Genomic DNA, 19,212 nt, shown 5'->3' on the forward strand with positions numbered 1-19,212 from the left:
GTAGTGAAAACTGCAAGCGAAGTTGAGCACACTGTTTTTTTTCCAAGGGGCACTGAAAGCAGTGGCTTCTACATATAGCAGGGTGGTCACGAATCAACAAATTTCGACTCGAGTCGAATCTCTTGTTCGCACCGATTCGAGTCAAGCCCACCAAAATCTTGCCTATAGAGGGATCCCAATACGACGCTTTTAGCGTCGATCTGCGCACTTCCGCGTTTGAAAACGAGGCTGTAGGCCTATGTGTCAGCTTCAATTCTTAATACGATCAGACGATTGAAAGTAAGGAGTCAAGACACAAAATACATAAAGGTATGTTAAATTCAGACTTTCCAGGCTGAGAATGTTTGTGGAAGAGTCTTTCAGGAACACTCGACACGTAAAATCCAAAGAAAAATAGCGACAATCGACCGCGAACTAACGTACCTGCGATGGTCGTGTATCTTGTAGAGTGGGCGTGGTTTAAACTGAAGTGGCGTCACACTCACGAACCGGATACTCCATGTACTGTGTGGACTCCGCGGGCGCGCGCGAGGAACTTCAACACACAGAAGTACAGATATGCGCAGACGGCGCTTATGTGAAACCCCTCTATTGTCAGACTCTAGTCGAGTGATTTCACTATAGTCATGACAATTCCGTAGGCAGCATAAATTTCAAAAATTCAAAGGGAAAGGTAAATCTGTTGTTTTCCTCTAAAACAACTGCCCATTTTTTTGGAAAAGAATCTTCCCCATGATGCTCAGGTCTTGATCGTTGAGGGAGACTTTAAGAAATCTCGGGAAAATAAATCAAGTTGTACAAAGATGTGTTCAAGAAAGTTTTTCCTCGCTCTCTGGTCTGTGACGGTGTGTTTTGAGAGTCACAACATGCACTTTGGCATGATTATGGACGTGTTCTACGTCACAATAGTATTTTTGCCAACCTGTGGTTGGAATACATGACAGTCAGTGTGAGTCGGTATGCTCGTTAACCCAAAAAATATTACGAGTTTATTTTATGATAGGCCTCAGGTCAATGAAGTTAAAATTAATACCTGAATTTACTGAGACAAGAACATCTGTCATAGCATAGTTTTATAACTTTATGTTTTTTCGAACGATTTGGGGAAAAAGTGAGAATGTCTGCAGTCTGTAGTTTGTATATTGCAGATAGCCTAAGCATGGTACAACCTAAGTACAGCATGCTCTCACCAAAACGTAACCCAAAAATAACATTTATCTTCTCCAAAAAAAGTCAGATATGTTTCATTTATTGAAGCTTAGAGTATTATCTTTCCGAATCTGAAGAGTTATTTTAAATCCAAGAATGCGTTGCAGAGATAATATCGATTACACAACTGTTTTTCGCTCTGTCCTCACTGTTTGAAATTTCGAAATGAACACAACCTATAAACAAGCCAAAGTTCTTTAGGCTTCTGTGTCCTTTGATAAAAAAATTGTAAAGTTATGTTACTGTTCTTAACGAGCGAGTGGAACTTGCTCAAGAGTTGAGTGAGGGAGATGACGGTCTGGGAGGTGGGGAAATAGAGATGTTTCACAGAACCAATAAAGTAATCACAGACCCTTCCCCCAGAAGGGTTGAGAGTACCGTCTCCAAACTGTTGGGCTGTCAATGACAGTATGCTACCCGGATATGACACAGGGAGGTAAGCTCTATCCAAGTACTAAAGACCTCAGTATGTCTAAGTTACATTAAAAAAAATTCCCTTCAATATTCCCTTCCAATGGCCAATTCAGATGCTAGAATTAGCTCGCGATTTTTGTATTTACCCGTTTAGCACTTTATCGGCTCTTTAACTGTTTAAAAAACCAGACTAAGTGTTTACGTTAGCTAAGAAGTATCAAAGGTCATGGCATTAATCCCCACGTGTAATCTAAATTTAGGGGTTTACAGCCCCTGCAAATTCAAAAGGGTCACGAAGCTGTGCAAGGTAAGGTTATAATTATCAGCAATTGGTCCAGTTACATATCGATAGATCTACAGTCGAGGCAATCGAAGCGTCATGGAAGAGGAGAAGCTGTATAGGAAAGAGTCGAAATGGCCCAGACCCATGTTCTGGATCATCACGGTAGCTCTGGCCGTAGCGGGCATCGGCTTGGGGGTGATCATTGGCCATTTCACGGCACCGAGGGATGCTGAGTGCGCGGTTCCAACGCCCGATCCAAATACTGGTACGCCCCCCGTGAACGTCATTGAACGTATAAACGCTGAGAATATTGAGGAGAATCTACGGTAGGTACACATAACAGCACTTTGCATGGGATCATTATACCCAGCAAGAAATGAGACCGAGGGGTACCCCCCCCAACATGTCCAATCCCTATACACATTCCAGACTATTGTTACTTAACACATCCCCCCAAGATGTCTGAAAGGAATTCCCCAGATTCCTGCGAGACAATGACCAACACAAAGCAGGGGGGGGGGAAGTTCTCTCCGTCTCATACCTTGCTGCATATGGGGATCATAGTAATCAACAGACCCTCGAAGATCTCGACTGGGAAAGGTTAGAGCCACATTTTACTCCACTTGGCAGCTTAAAAGAAGATAAAAGAAAGGATATGAAACTGAGTACTGAGAGTTCGATACGCTCGAAAATTGCTTATGCTAATAATCAGAATTCTCGAAGGTGGACGCACCACGATTTAAAGGGTCACATTGGACGATCGTTGCAGTTGCGTGTTAACTTCCGGTTCCACGGTTCCGTGTACACGGCGATCAATGTATGTGCTATGTGCAGTGGGCGTGGTTTAAACTGAAGTGACGTCACACTTACGAACCGGATGTTCATCTGGTCATTTCGACGAACTACCTTTTGAAAATAGTGTTGAATTTTAAAGCTAAGAAAAGAGAAGCAAAATATGAGTTACAGGTAAATAGAGTCTGACTTTCAGTTGAAGGACTTTTAAAGAATCTAATACCTAGGCCTAATGTAAATCAATGCGACCTTTTAACATTTTTACTCGCACGTTATTCGTTTTCATCGCGATGTCAAATTAGATTTTAAAAACAAGCTTTAAAAATCGTTTTATAACCTTATGGTATTATATCTTTAAAAGTATCTTATGTTGATCACCGATAGGTACTTCACCAAGGTTCCTCATATCGGTGGCTCTCCAGCTGAGCGTTCCAACGCAGAGTACATGCGGGACACGTGGAAAGAACAAGGACTAGACTCGGCTAAACTCGTTCCTTATGATGTACTTCTGTCTTACCCCGATGACAATATCCCAAACAAGGTAAAATAAAGCTCTTTGCTGTTAGTGGCGTGGAGTAGGCCTTAATTTGTGCTGGAAACTACAAAACAGTAAGGGGCACTGTTCATGACAGCGACACACATCTAATTTACATCACAACCGCGTATTATTATAAAGCTTTTATAATTTTCTCCTTTTTATTTCACTACTGAATACATTTTGGTTGTTGGGAAGTTTGAAAAATACCTCCAGATACACCTTTTTTCCCTCACAAAAAAAGTGGGGGATAACCAACCCCCCCCGGCACTCTAGTCCTTGAAAGGGGCCTGTTTATAGTGGTCGAGAGAGCAAACGTGAATTCGAACCTCCCAGAAAAAAAATTCGCTCTGCGAATTCGAACAAGTTGAACTGAACACAAATCAAATATGAGAAATCTCGGCCAAATGGCTTGTCCATGCCCTCGTTTCTTGGTTATCTATTTTTCCAACCTCTTACCCCGACTTCGGTCAAATAAATGGAGCTATAAAAACTGCAGTTTTACAGCTCCACGACCAACCCGTACCGTGTGCTTTCACGATTAACTTTGCCTTACCCCCATTATAATTATACTTCTTTCGACCCAAAGTAGTTTGTAGCAATTTGTACATATTTTCCGAAATTGTTATTGGGGATAACTTCTATCAAAATCAAACTTTCATTCGGTAAAACGGAGTGTGTTTGTCAGCATACTACAATAATTAATGCAGTTTTGTTTAGATGGAATTTAAGTTTTTAAGATTAAGTTTTGTTTACTCAATCAGGTGTCCATCCTCGAAAATGGAAATGAGATATTCCACTCGCGACTGGAGGAGGCGGTGCTTAGACCTGACGACGACCACCCTGATGTCGTTCCGCCATTTAATGCATATTCATATCAAGGCGAACCAGAGGTAACATTAGCCTACCCCCCTTATAACCCACTCAGTGGCAGTTACGTTGTACCACCATGATTTATCATGCATTTCATGCGCAAAACCTTTCAGTGATTTTGGTTATTTTTTATCAATTAGTTTGCCCACGGTACTGGTAAGTGGAAGTAAAGCATTTCGTTTACTTTCGGCGCATGATGCAATTTATTATAACACTTATGCATTTATTTCGTCAAAGGGCGACCTGGTGTATGCTAATTACGCTCGAGTGGATGATTTTGAATACCTGGAGAAAAACCATCCTGACCTCAACTTGACTGGCACCATCGTCATTGCCCGCTATGGAAAGATATTCCGAGGAAATAAGGTGATGTTCTTCACTCGAACCCCAAATCTGTCGAAGCCTTTTTTTTTTTTACAAAATGCCGTGGTTTCTGCACAGTTTGTAGTTTATGCCTGAAATTTTACCCTCCTGTCTGTTACCAAATTTTTCTATCTTTCCTTAGACAAAAATGAAATCTTTCTAAAGAACAAGGACAAACACACAGCAAAACGACTAAAATCAATCTGATGTTGTTGCCTTTACATTTATCTTTACCCTAAAAAACGTCTACGCTCTTTGGTCGTCCAACCACCTACAACATCTTTATCCAATCGTTTTGCTCAAATGACCTCGTGCCTTCTGCGTCACCCACAGGCTCTGAACGCGCAGGCTGCGGGTGCCAAGGGTCTGATTCTGTACTCCGACCCGGCAGACTACGCCATCGATGACGGTGACATCAAGGTGTACCCAGACGGATGGTGGCTGCCTGAGACGGGAGCACAAAGGGGGAATACTTTCGTCAGTGACGCAAAGGGCGACCCTATCACACCTGGTTACCCAGCCAAACGTAATGGCAACTTATCTTATTAACACTCTGTTTTTTGGGTCTGTCTCTTAGATGCAGAGAAATCTAATACACGTCAAGACAAAATCCAGAAATTCAAGATCTGAGTCCCCGCTTGAGGTCAGGATGGTTGTTGAGATGAAAATAAAATATCCATTGTAGATGTTTATTGTCGAGGTGTATTGACTGATTAAGTTCGTTTTTTCCATTTTAAGGTCATGGCTAAAGTTCCTCCATTTTTTTGTAGTTAGTTTCAACCTTAAAAACGAAGCCTGACATGGAGACCAAACCCAGCCATTACTGGTCTTTTTAATAGCTAGCTAGTGCAGTGCTTGCAGGGTAGTGTCGTTGCTAACGAGTTCTCATAGTTGTAAAGGTCTCTTGATTGGATTGGCTTGTAAAGAATGTTTGATCCATTTTGTCGAAGAAGGAAGATTTCGACAAGATTTCATCCTTCGCTTTCTTAGCCACCGTTGACACTTTATCTTCGTCATCTCCCAGCGTTTGCCTTTCGCATAGACGACGAGGACACAGCCCTGCCCAAGATTCCTGTCCATCCCATCGGCTATGGGGATGCCCAACTGCTTCTAGGGTAATTCCACACCTGCAAAGACCGGTGTTGAGAAGAGAGTTATCTCTTGATAAAATATAATGCACGTTATTTTTCATAAAAATCCATACTTCAAGAAGTATCTTCATATATTCACTGTTGCTAATCAGGGGCCAATTTGTTTATACTGTCAAAAACAGAATCCTAACTTCGCCTACTTTCTCCCCAAACTATATATTAAGCATCTTTTATCTGAACAGCACCAGATATTTGACAGTAGTTTCACTTTTTTCCTCAATCTAGCAACATGACCGGTGTAGAGGTCATTGAAGACTGGAGGGGTCACCTACCTGTCACCTACCGCCTTGGTCCAGGCTTCAGCAACCCACAAAGGTTGGTAACTCCTCACGGGTTCAGCTGAAATTTCTTGCTGGACTCTCGTCACTGCTTAGTTTTGTTTGCGGATTATGCTTATTGAAGGTTTCAAATAATATACATTCTGAGGAAAAATATCTCACGGTTTGGATGTTGATATCAAGACAAAAAATTAATTTTTTTTTTCATGAAGGAATGTGAAAATGACCATCCACACTACCAGAGAGAGGCGGACGACATATGACGTCATCGGTTTAATCAGAGGGGAGGTTGAACCAGGTACCGTATAAAGATACGAAACAAACCATTATGCAGTGTAAACACAACACAGAGTGGGAAGCACAACACAGAGTGGAAAGCAACATGCATCGATGCAATCTACCTTAAATGATGAGAGCATCTAACAAGAGGCAGAAATTCTCACTCAAATGTTCTGTCTTCCTAATCGTGTGGTTGTTGAAACAAAACTCAATTTGGTAAAACAGCGCCACCAAACTGAAAATCATAATTATAATAACAGTCAACAAAAACTGTCAACAGATATACGGAAATTAAGGAATGCACCCCTCAAGCGTTCTTGTTTTACCTCCCCTTGTGTTCTGTTTATCAAGCCGTTTTCAAACACCCGTTGAAAGTATTGCCACCAGCAGAACTAAACTTCTTGGTTTCTTCTGATTATACCACTTCTTTCAAGTTTCTTCTAGAGTTTCATTTTCATTACGGTCTTTAGATCGCTATGTCGTAATTGGTAATCACCGTGATGCTTGGGTCTACGGAGCTGTAGATCCGAGTAGTGGTACAGCAGCTTTGATGGAGGTGTCACGTGCGTTTGGAGAGCTGAGGAAATCAGGTGAGGTTGTGTACTGAATGGTGATTGGTTCAGGGAGTGGCTCCGCCCTGAGCTAAGTCATGAATATGCAGTCCGAACCTCAATGGCTCATTCGACGTAATACCCACATGGATTAAGAACCGATTGGGTTAAGGTGGCGAGAACGGATCTGAAGATGAACCTCACAAGTTTTGTTCAGACAAGGAAGAGCTCTAGGAGAAAATAGAAAGGGAAAGGTTAGGCTTCAAAATATTGTCAAAAGACACAAAGCTCTCGATCGCTCCACTTCTTGCTCTTTTTGAGAGCAGACAACGGAAAAAAAGAGGTCAAACATGGAAAAAGCTTCTTCTCATCACAGTAAGTTGATTTGATCTTTATTTGTTATCAGGTTGGAAACCAAGACGAACCATAGTCTTCGGTAGCTGGGGCTCAGAGGAGTACGGTCTATTGGGTTCTACAGAGTTTGTAGAGGTAGGTTGATTTTATTGAAGGACGGAAAGGACTTGTCAAGTCAGTGACTCCTTACTCTATTCTGCAAACACATTTGGAAAGTGTAGTTACTCATTTGCCAGATTTTTGTCCACAGTTACGTATGTTGAAATTACCTTTTTCTTCAACGAAAAATAAGGGTTTTTTTGGTTATTGGCAGACACTGTAGTTACTTTCGGGCACCTCTTTAAGGGAAATCCAAAACATTACTTGAGGTTGCATTATAAAAACGTCAAGAGAAACGGTTTAAAATTGCCTTAACCCCCCTTTGGTAATTTTGGATCAAATGTTACTATTAAAATGGTTCCTGGAAGAAATCACCCAGACTTATGAGTCAGCTATTGATTTCGGACAAACGTCGGGCAAGGTATAAGAACCTTGCTGTGTTATATGCTTAGCAGTGTGCAAAGATTCGAATTCGATCATTGAGAGATTTCCCTTGGTGATAATGTGACGTCGCGCCCCTCCGACGAAGGTGAGGGCGCCCTCCTCCTCGAGGCGCGACGGTCAGACGGCACGTTCCGGAAAGTCCATGAGCGGCTAGGGACGAGCCTGTTGGGATGAAAGTATACCATCCCCCAAGAAAGTTCAATGATCTCTGGTCTTCGTTAGGACGATGCCTAACCTAATTGGCCCAAAATTTAGTGACGCAACCCGAACAGAACTTACTTGAAATAAAACCTCGTCTGGACACCAGACTCATATACAGCAATCAAAAGTGGCTAGTTTATTCATCAGACTCAACCAATACACCAGTAGAGGGCGCTATTGACAGGGAGACTGCGTGGTTGTACGTGACTGGACTATATGACCTTAACCCTTGCACAGGATTGTCGACCCTTACCTAAGGATCTGCCCTTGACTCAGGACCAAAGATCTACTGATACAGATCAGTGGTCTGCCCTTGTTACTCGGCAGAGCGCCATCTGCAACTTCGTACCGCGCCTAGTGATTAGTGCCCTCTATCACGTCACAATAATCATTTATTTAATGAATATTGAAGCTATTACATTTTTTAAGGTCAAGAAGCATTGTTGTCGTGGAGAAATTTACGCTTTCAGACCAATAGGAACAATAGAGTCTACTCTTAAAATATTCCGCCGAGTACTTTTCGAGTATGTGTATACTTTTGTTGTAAACACTTAATTGTCATGAAAAAGTCGTTAGTTTGTGATCTTAACTTTGTATTTACCCTATAATGTTCATGTTCTTCAGAGTTATTCCCTCCTAACCGGTTCAATATTTGAAAGAGAATTTGGTACTCAAAAAGTAATCGACTACAGCACTGCAAAGAAGCTGACGCATGACTTCAAAAATATTTCAAACCATCTACTGTTTGCACAGGAATTTCAGAGGATCCTGGCTGCGAGGGCCGTGGCGTACATCAATGTTGATTCTGCCGTGACTGGTAACTACACACTTTATGCCAGATCAACCCCGCTGCTCTACCAGGCTATTTTTGCCGCCTCAAAGAAGGTAAGAACATTTTGAAAATTACATGCCAAACGGGGACAGGTGCATTGGGGGATTTATGCAAAGCAGTGTTTTTGTTAATACCTGAAAGTTTACCTGCGTGTTATAATTATCCTTATTTTCGAGTTTGGTTTTGTACTTCTAAAAGTGCCTTTTTAGTGCCTATTCGTGATTTCTATTCCAATAAAACTTTGCATAATCATAGAGAAAACTGTCATGTCATTCTAGGGAGAAGCTCCATGCTGTGTTGATTTATCTAGTTTCTAGTTTATCCAGTTTCCTTTTCTTCAGTGAATGGCAATCACTCGACGAACAACCTTTCCACAGAAATGTTCTTAGTGTAAGGAGGTGAATTTTGCATTCATAAGTTGAACAAAAGCATGGACAGTTTTACATGCTCATAAAAACATTATTGAATACACTTAACCCCAAAAGAGATGTCAGGTAGTTTTTATACAATGTAAAATCGTATCAAAGTGCAGAAAACTATAGCATCTAAAATATCTTCGAGGGTGCTGAACTGGTCACCCTGATGCCTACGATCTAGACCTAGATCTACGATCTAGAACATTGACCGCAATTTTGTGCAGCTGGCCAAAAGCTTACATGAGATTACCCCTTGGTAGTGGTTAGCGACAACTCGTATCTCAAAATACATCCTTAGCTCCATTAGCGTGAAAATGGGGTGTATTTTCATGAATTCTTGAGTAAAAGTGTTACTTTTACTTTTACGTTTGTATTCACAGCTAGCCAGCAATAGCAAAAAGTGTCAATTTGACATAGCCTATGAGTATAGTCTGTGGTGCGAGAAGTCAACTCCATTCCCTGCATTCGTATCATCTTTTAGATTCGTCACTGATGATTCCGACTTCCGAATGTCAAATATTTGTTGTCGATTCCACGCCTGTAACACAGGTGCCTGACCCAGAGGGCCTGTCGATGTCACTGTACGATACCTGGCGTGACCGCGCTCCTGCAGATGCCAACGACCCCGATACATTGCCCAGGTAGCACCAAATCTTGAATCTGTTGTTCTTGTCCTTAGCTCTACCATTTTTGACTCACAACTCTTAAAGTCGAGTTCCATCTTGGGTGCATGTCATAATCGCTACATCCTTCAGGACATTGTACAGAACATGGAGTAGAATTCTTTATCACAAAATGCGACAATTATTGCGTTTAAATCAACACCATTGAGTGTAAGCTCAACATATCTTTTCAATGCAGTTTCTGCGTCCTTAAGCAGAAGCAAGCTGCTCCCAGTGAAGTTAATCCGGAATTGGTTACTGTTTGTTGCGTATTTCTAATATATGGACGATTCTGGTGCCTGAAAAGTTGACGAACTCGTTGACTTCAGTGAAGCCTACTTAAAAAAAAAAGAATTTGTCTGATTACGATAGAGTTGTAATGAGACACTAATATCAGTGACTGGAGTCGAGTTGAGTCAAGTCACTGTAACGTAGTGACTGGAGTCGAGTCGAGTCATCAGGCAAAAAAAATCAAGTCAAATCGAGCTGAGTAAAGTACGTAGCTCGAGTCTGACTCGAGCTACGTACTTTACTCAGCTCGATTTGATTTGACACCAACATTTGAACTCATTATGCTAAACAAAAAAAACAAGAGAGAAAGTCACTGTTTTCATTTTTTCATTTATCACTTGGATTTTACATGTGGTCACATCACATCTTACTATATAATAATACCACATGACATGAACATTTCAGACCGGCAATGTAAGTCACTACAAACATTTCTTTATCAAAAAAGTTTACTTTCATTTTAGGGACTTTTTTATTATTAATTTTCACCCGAGTCAGGTCTTCTGATGAGGGACTCTAATCGATCTAATCGAATCGAGTCATTTTTCACGCAGTGACTCGAGTCCAGTCGAGTCATTAACCTGTCAGACCTTGAGTCGAATCCAGTCGCCAAAATGTGACTCGGGTCGGACTCAAGTCCAGTCATTGACTCGAGTCATCACAACTCTGGATCACAATGTAACTAACATCAGAGAAAATTTGGTATACTTTTTCTGCTGACTCTGATACCGTTGCTAATAACATCGCAACGATGCTGACATATACCTGAGGAATCGAGCTGTCTGGTTTTATGGGGATAATATACCGTTTCAATTTAAGGAGAAGGACACAAATGCCTCAGAAAAGCCGAGATTTGTTATGACAACTATTCATGTCTTCTAAACAGTATTAAATCCGTCTGGATTTTATGCAATCAATACCACACAGTATGGATTTGAGTTAAATCCCCTAAACTGCAACGCCACTAAACACAAACACATAAAATAATCAAGTTACAGAGTAACCTTTCCCTTAAAGAATTTCTAGAACTACACCAGGAGTGTAACTTTGGGGCAAGTTTTCTTCTATTTGGAAAACAAGAGTTTCTAATCCAGTCATTATTTTATGCTTCATTGAATAGTGTTGAAACTCTTCGTGCAGGTGCAACTTTGCTCAATTTATACCATTTCATGTGGTCGGCAGTAGAATTCGTTACATTTATGATTTTGTAAGTCAAATCATTCACCTCATGATGAAAATTATACTAAAAACCAAACCAATTCTCACCTGGTATTTCATTTTTCTCCAACAGAGTCAGCAATTTAGGTTCGGGGAGCGATTTTGCTCCATTCATGTACCGTATCGGAGTGCCGGGAGTTGATCTTAGCTACAGATACGATGCTGTAAGTCACATCATTCAACTTATCACAGCATTAATAAAATGGAAAAAAAAACCAAATATCAGTTGCTTTTTCATTTTCCCCGATAGAAAATGAAATGGCAATGAGTGATGTTGTCTTCTTTATGTACAGAATCGAGTTACTTCTAAGCTTGTTTGTTCCATTTTATGCCTAATGTTTTAAGTCAAGATTTTCAAAAGCACGAACTTTGACCCTCTTCACTTAGGACATTGCTATTCAACCCTATTCCCTGTTGCATTCTCCTAGAATTCAAGCTAACCGGTCGTACTTCCTCTGTGCATGTGCATGTCTATATTTTTACACAATTTTGTTGTTGATTGTACAAATGGCTGAGATGTTTTAAACTTACTTTCTTGTCTTGATAATTCTGTCCACAGTCGCTTGGCATATCCAGCTATCCTGTCTACCACTCCGTCTACGAGACTTTCTATTACATGAAGATGTTCCTTGATTACGACTTCCTACGGCATCAGGCTGTTGCCAGGCTATGGGCTGAGGTAACCCGAGACTTGGCCGAGTCGGTCATCCTGCCCTTTGACTGTACCGATTACGTGGACAAGATCACGGGGTCGATGGACACGGTGAAGGCGGCGTACGAGACACAGATGAACGACAAAGGAGTTACTTTCGGTAAGCGGCACATTAACGAGTATGCACGTACATTATATCACAGTTTATCAGTACTCATCGAGTCTGATAAGATCAAGCCAAGTCCAATAAAATCAAAGTGATATTACTAGAAAGCTTAGAAAGAAAAGATTACAAGTTCTGAAGCTTTGCGTGATTGGGGCTCGATTGGCAAGGTTTGTAGTGATACTATGGAGGAATGATCTCTCTTGGGAAGTGCGGTCCTAGGGAAAATGTTAGTATGGGATCCACATTTCAACCAGTTTTTTCTGCATGTCTTATGAACAATTATTATTGTCAAACTGTAATCAACCAAAAACTGCTGCTACAGAACTTGACCAGAAAATATCATCACAAAGATGTCAGAGATCTATTACCCGGTATTAACCTCAAAGCACTTTACACAAGACTAGTGCATTAGATGATATAACTATTCCTTTTTTCTCTTATAGAATACATCTACTCTGCTCTGGCTAACTTTTCAGCTGCCGCCACTGAATTTGAGAAAGTTATTTCACAGACCGACAAAAAAGAGTAAGGTTTTTATTATTAAAATCACTACTTCGTGTGCAGTTTATCTGCATCGTATTTGAACATAATGGAATACCGTACACACTCTTCAAATCGATACTTGTTATCAATATTATAACGATTTCACATAATTAAAAAATGTCTGAATCCAAACAACAATGGCTCCAGCAAACATGATTTTCAACCTACGAATCTCAAATGAATATCACATCCAGTTGCTTCTGATATTACAGTTTGATGGCCGTGCGTCAAGTTAACGATCAACTAATGCAACTTGAACGAGCTTTCATTGATCCACTTGGACTCCCAGACCGCAAGTTTCTCAGGTAAGAATTTAGAAGAAAATCGATCATGCTCGTTCGTGTACTTCAGGCTAGGATACGGGAAGCTACGGAAGCCCGTTAGGGCCACGGTGCGTTTCTCTTTCACGGCGGTATGTTTCTCTTTCGTTGTTGCCAGTAACTCGCGGCCGCGACTTACTTAACTCGCGGCCGTGAGTTACTGGCAACAACAAAAGAGAAACACACGGCCGTGAAAGAGAAACGCACCTTGGCCCTAACGGGCTTCCGTAGGGAGCAGCCTCCCAGCTGCTGTGACTGCTATCGCGCGTTATTCTTGATAGTTATGACTGCAAGAAAATGCGAAATTGTCGCCCCTGCCCCCCCCCACAACGTAACTGTCAATATCTACACAAAAAAGTTACACCGCGCAGTCGTGCTCTGGGATTGGCTCTTATTTTTTCTACGAAATTGTTCATGTCTTCAGACATACGCGTTATCTCGTTAAGGTACACTCTAAGTGGGAATTTGCCCATTGAGGTTTTTGTTTTCGCTCACAAATTCAAAATTTCAAAAACTATTTTCAAACTAATCAGACGATGGGCTCCTTTGGAACCTAACCCAGTCCAAAACCTTAAATTCGTAGCAGTAACCCTCTCTGTTGAATTTTTGATTTCAAACCTTGACCCTACCAGTTTAATTCTTGAACAGTAACCCTAACGCTATCCACAATTCTGAGCTATTATACCCCTAACCTAACCCACGCCGATAGGAAAAAAATATCCCTTCGTTTATGCATGTATATCTGCATCAGGCTGTGAAGCCTCTGTATTGGGCAGAACAGAAATGGTTTCTTTTTCGATTTCTGGGTTCGGTCGAGAGAGTACACGCCTTATACCTCCTCCATCACCTTCTCGCCATTTCTGCTTAAATAACTGTAATTGAAACCACGTGTGAACTTGAATAAGAAATCAAAGCCCTCGGATGTATTTAAACGCCATGTTTATCGTACAGTTTATTGTTAAGGGACGAAGAATTTTACTTTCTATTTTCCAGAGCAGAACCCTTTGTCTAAATGAAAATTGCAGCCATTAAATTACTCCTACAATTAACTTCAGTTTATTTCCAAATTGCCAAACTGCTGAGTCTACTAATCACAGTCATCATGCGGACTAATAAACGATGGAGGTCTTTTAATTTTTCCAAAATACTTTCAACATTTTCGATTCTTGAGGCCCTCAATCCACACGGAGCTTGCTGCAAAGCCAAGAAATTGTTGACCAAGCATTCAGGTGCACGGAATCCTGAAATTCGCAAGGAATCGCAGTTACCAACTTCCATATAGCATTCTGGGTTCTCGGGGTTCCTGGCCCACCACACTTCCTCCCTGCCCATCCATTTAACCCAAAAAGGGTCGAGCGACCATGCAAGGGAGGAAACGAGACAAGCCCCTAAGCCCTGGCCGCCGAGTCGGCCATACGTCTCGAACCTGTACTTAGGCGCTCACCTGGACTTCGCGGACAGTCCCAGCAGAAGAGCTTACCCGGTTGGTTAAGGTACTGTTGGTACTTTAGGATGGAAAATTAACTGCTTTAATGTTGTGACACAGAGCTGATAATCTGTTTAAAATGATAATTTAAAAAAAGCAGCCACCGGGATTCAAACCCCCAAAACTCGATGCGTTTCGACAGCCAGCTTAACCACTCGGCCACTTATGAGACGATAAGCAATACGTGTTCAGAAAACTCATCGCGTGGCTAAGCTCTTCATGCGTAGCGCTTTATAATTAAAATACCTCGTAGTTTCGTCAGCTTTGGCTTTGCTGAGAGTACACTGTAACTGAGGCCACATTTGAATCGCGATGAATTTTTTTTAAATCGTGGTCTTTTTTCACAATGGAACACATCATGTAAAGAAATAACATAACAGTCATTAGGGTTTCAAACTCAGAAACATAGCAGATAACGATGTTTCACTGGTAAACAATGACTACCAGTTCCATGCGATGCTTTCATGAATGGAAGTGGTTTTTAGCGCCCTCTTGGGGTGGAGGATTCTTTCAGAAAGAACAAGAAAGAACAAATTATTCTGTGTCGCAAAAATGCCCAAGGATACACTACTGAAAAAAATGTGGGAAAGAACAGGTTATTAAAAAGTGTTGAATGGTGTGCGACAAAAGAATTTTCAGATTTGCTATTTTCCTGCAATAATTTTGTAAACTGAATCTCGGGGGATGGCACTTGTGTTTGCGGGAGAGCAATCGAAACCTCAGATATAAGGGCGTGGTGAACTCTTTAAGCCTCGTTTGACTTTCCTGGTGAAAATCGCATAATTGCATTTTTTTCACTCGCCTACAAAAAACTTTGTGGGCATGTATTACTCATAAAACCTCGATTTCAATCGGTACATGCTTCATTGCAATTATCCTCGTTCAGAATGTCAGAATGTTTTAAATTTCTCTGACGGTTTTTTGGTAAGATGCAAATTTAAAAGACTTTTTGGCTTTTCATAACTGTTGAATGACATTCTTGAATTAGGCATGACTCAACCGGCCAAATCTTTCAGAGATGGTAATTTGTGGTTAATTTTTGTCCCCCTCCCCCCACCCCCACTTTTGAAGACACATAGTCTTCGCTCCCAGCAGTAAGAACTACTACGCCGCAGACGCCTTCCCGGGCATTGTTGACGCGATGTATCGGATCGACGAGGCACCAGACCAAGATGCACGCTGGGATATCGTGCGTCAGCAGATGGCGGTCACAACTCACGCCATCCAATCAGCAGTCAGCACGCTGCAGGATGTGGTTGCTTTCGATAGTTAATCGTGGCACCTATTATGTATGATATTGTGAGAATTTGATAATCCTACAAATTTCATTCAAATAAAAGTACTGTTGATTTGTTTAGTTTTCTTCGTCATGCCATGAATAATTGATCCTTCGTGCGTAAAAATGATGTATTGTCCTTTTAAATTGTCCCTTTAAATACAAATCTTAGATTTTGGAAACCCCCAACATGCTTCAATTTCTCAAATTATGCATTTTATTAACATTAAGTACGTTTTTTTATATTTATGTGTAATACTGTGTATCAAGAACAAAAATACATTTGCAAAGTGTTTTAATTATGGAATAAATCGTTAAGACAGGCCAAGGGGAGTGTACGCGACAAAATTAAAGCCGTACGTTTGGTCTTTCGTTCCGTCCATTCTCCTGGGCCGGTTTTGTACATGTTAGTTTAAGACCGGCGAAGCACATATTTATTCCCATTTGAAAACACCTTTGCGTTCAGAAGTCAAAATTAGCTTTAAAATTTCAAATGTTCTTTTATTTGTTTTCAAACACCATTCTAGTCATTTAATGGTATGTCCCTGTCTGAAGTTGTCATAAAACAACCGCCAAGAGCTAGTGATGAGGGACATAAAACCAGCATCCGTTCAAGCACACAGTTATTGCCATTCTTAAAATCCCCGGGTCAGAGAGTCAAAACAAGTTTCAAAACTTCATAATTTTTGAACGATTTCATTCAATAATTTTTACGTATGTTTTTTACCCCTCTAACCATATTATGATATTATCATATTTTATCACTCATTTAAAACCGGCCACGTGACGGGCTGTCAACCAGTAGGAATGGCTAACCTGTCTGGTGTATTTTTGGAAGTAGCATAAAAGAAGTATAACTTTGGTGTTTTAAAATATTTTTATGAACTACATTTAGGCAGTCTTACAGATTTTTTTCAATTACATTCAAAAGAAATTAAAACTCTTCAGAAATCCTACATGCATTTTTCGGACATGATTTCATCTTGCAGTTCTTAATGGCACTACGGGACTTTCGTACAAAATTTATGAGTATTGTGTTTCTACTTTTTTATTAAGTACATGTATATGTTTTCAAAAAATAAGGTATGTTTTTCGAAGTCTGTTTTATTGAGATATAATTATTTTGTTCCAACTTCACTTTTACGAGATATAGATTCTCCAATTCGTTCTTGTGGGATCCATATTTGGAAAAATTGCCGACAAAGAACGGCAAGATCAGATGCCAACATCAGGGATGTCCGTGAGTTGCTACAAAGAGACCCGCATGTGTCTGGCAGGAGAAATGGTAGGAATTTCGCCATCCTTTTTCCACAAGAGTGTTCGATTGGACATCCAATGGTAGATACCCTTACAAGATGCTCTGGCGACTCGAACTCCTTGATGCAGATCTACCCAGACGACTAAGATTTTGCCAGTGGTTCCTTGACCGGCATCCCAGATTCTTGGAGAACCTTGTGATTGGGGATAAAGCTGCGTTTTTATGAATGGCCAAGTCAATAACCAGAATGTCTGCGAATACGTTCCGATGCATATACCTCACCTAACTTCAGTTTTGATGTGAAAATGAGCCGAGAGGAGATTTCTCTTTGGATAGGTCTGTGTGGAGATAGCACAGCCATTGAACCCTGCTTCTTTGTTGGTAATCTCAGTGGTGAACATTACCTTGAGATTATCATCGACGAAATTGTATTGCAGTTACAACAACACTTTGAACACCACGTTGGAATGTTTCGCCGCTTATGGTGGGCCCAGGATGGAGATCAAGCTCATCGTTCGATCATCGTGAGGGAAAGGCTACGAGAGTTGTTCAACCATGAGATTGAGTGGCCACCAAGGTCCCCTGACCTCACCCTCTGTGGTTTCTTTTAGTAGAGACATCTTAAGAACAAAGTTAACAAGTCGCCACCCAAAGATATCAATGACCTATGTGCAAGAATCGTCGCTGCGGTTGAGACCTTAAGGACAGAGAGACGTGACCATTGAAAGCGATGAGGAGAGCTGAATTTTGTGTTAAAAGGAATGGGGGACAAGTCGAAGGACAATAGGTTCGGTCGAGCAAGCACCCAAATGGTAAAGGTAGCGTACACCACTGGTAAAAATCGGCCTACCGGTTAATCCTGAAATATCTTACTTGAAGGTACATAACAGCCTCAAACAGTCTGTAAAATATTTCCCCCCAGAATGCCGTAGTTTTCGAGAAAACGGAAATTTGTTCCTTTTTACTATGGTCGGCCGACCATTGTAAAAGAGTTCATTTCATTTCGCACATTACATTCTTTAACAGGCACCAATTTTCTTGTGTTTGCAATATGTCGTGGGAGTCTCCATTAATGAATGGATAAACCTAACAGTGGCTAAAGATATACCAACAGAAATTCACCAAAAGCATTGTAAACTGAAATTATAGGAACCTGAGTGCAAGGTGTAAACTAGAAAATAAATTGGATCAGTGTGAAGTTAAATCTTTTTACGGAAAGGATTTTCTTAACGCGAAAATTTTGCCAACTCCAAATCGCCCCAGAAAATAATGGTATGATCCAAATAGGGTGGCTGTTCCGAGCAGAAAGGTGAAAGGGATTTTCGTCAACAGAAAGGACGATTTCCACACGTTAAACCTCCCGTGTTTCAAGGCATAATTTCTTCTTTGCTTATAACTATTAGTGAATCAACTAAGCATGGAGTTTTTAAACTGTCATTGACGTGTAAACTGACGTCAAGGTGCGGTCATTAACTACGATCGCGCGCACGTGCATTGTCATAAAGGCCTACTCGTTTCGGTGTCACGGTGTTTCGGTGTCACTGCGTTCCTGGATGACGTTTTTTCATGAATCAGCAATGCTACATTTTGTCAAGGAGGTGCATTACTCTTGGGAAACAGGCATGACAGGTTCTCATTCCCTTATAAAAGGAACAGTTTTCAACAGCTAGGAGTAATCAGTGAATTTATAAAGGAACAGTTTTCAACAGCTGGGAGTAATCAGTGAACTGATTTCTGCTAGCTGTTGAAAACTGTTCCTTTTATAAGGGAATGAGAACCTGTCATGCATGTTTCCCACCCTGACGCCGCGGATGTTGTTCGCCTACTACGAATGCCCTGTAATCCATAGATTTTATGCAAGATGAATTACAAGACCTTCGATTTAAGCGCTGAAAATGCTACGCTGTTTTTCTCGATTTTTTACAAAGCAGTTGACTCACACATGAAACAAGTCAGTGGAATGTAAGTTACAGTGAATATTATACACCGTAATCAGCTAATCTTTTGAAATTACTACAAAAAACCAATGGTGTTCATTACCTTTAGGTCAGTGAATAAAAACACTAGTCTTTCTTCTTTGTTTAGGTATGAAAATTGTCGGAGTTAGGTTGCGCCGGGTGAATCCGGTCCAAGACTAGTTCTGACATGGTTGATTGAACTGCTTCGTGCTCAGTCACCTGTGACAGTCAATTTGATTTCTTGGTGTCATAAGAAAGAGGACATCATTAGTTAATAAATAAGGGTTGCCAATTTCCAAAATATTTAA

At 40.8% G+C, this 19,212-nt stretch overlaps 1 protein-coding gene across 1 annotated transcript; it reads left to right on the forward strand.

Moving 5' to 3' along the window:
• The first annotated feature begins 1,909 nt into the window (after positions 1-1,909).
• On the forward strand, positions 1,910-16,644 carry LOC110979231 (N-acetylated-alpha-linked acidic dipeptidase 2-like). Its single transcript, XM_087145009.1, has 17 exons — positions 1,910-2,232; positions 3,083-3,239; positions 3,998-4,126; positions 4,344-4,472; positions 4,803-4,995; positions 5,494-5,584; positions 5,846-5,935; positions 6,111-6,196; positions 6,648-6,767; positions 7,135-7,217; positions 8,580-8,711; positions 9,624-9,715; positions 11,319-11,409; positions 11,805-12,057; positions 12,507-12,588; positions 12,819-12,911; positions 15,484-16,644. The coding sequence occupies exons 1-17, from the start codon at positions 2,003-2,005 to the stop codon at positions 15,683-15,685; spliced, it is 2,253 nt and encodes a 750-aa protein (XP_087001135.1). The 5' UTR covers positions 1,910-2,002; the 3' UTR covers positions 15,686-16,644.
• The last annotated feature ends 2,568 nt before the right edge of the window (positions 16,645-19,212 follow it).

This window comes from Acanthaster planci, linkage group LG01 (genome assembly GCF_054643075.1).
Source record: "Acanthaster planci isolate LZ-2023a linkage group LG01, COTS_SCS, whole genome shotgun sequence".
NCBI classification, from domain to species: domain Eukaryota; kingdom Metazoa; phylum Echinodermata; class Asteroidea; order Valvatida; family Acanthasteridae; genus Acanthaster; species Acanthaster planci.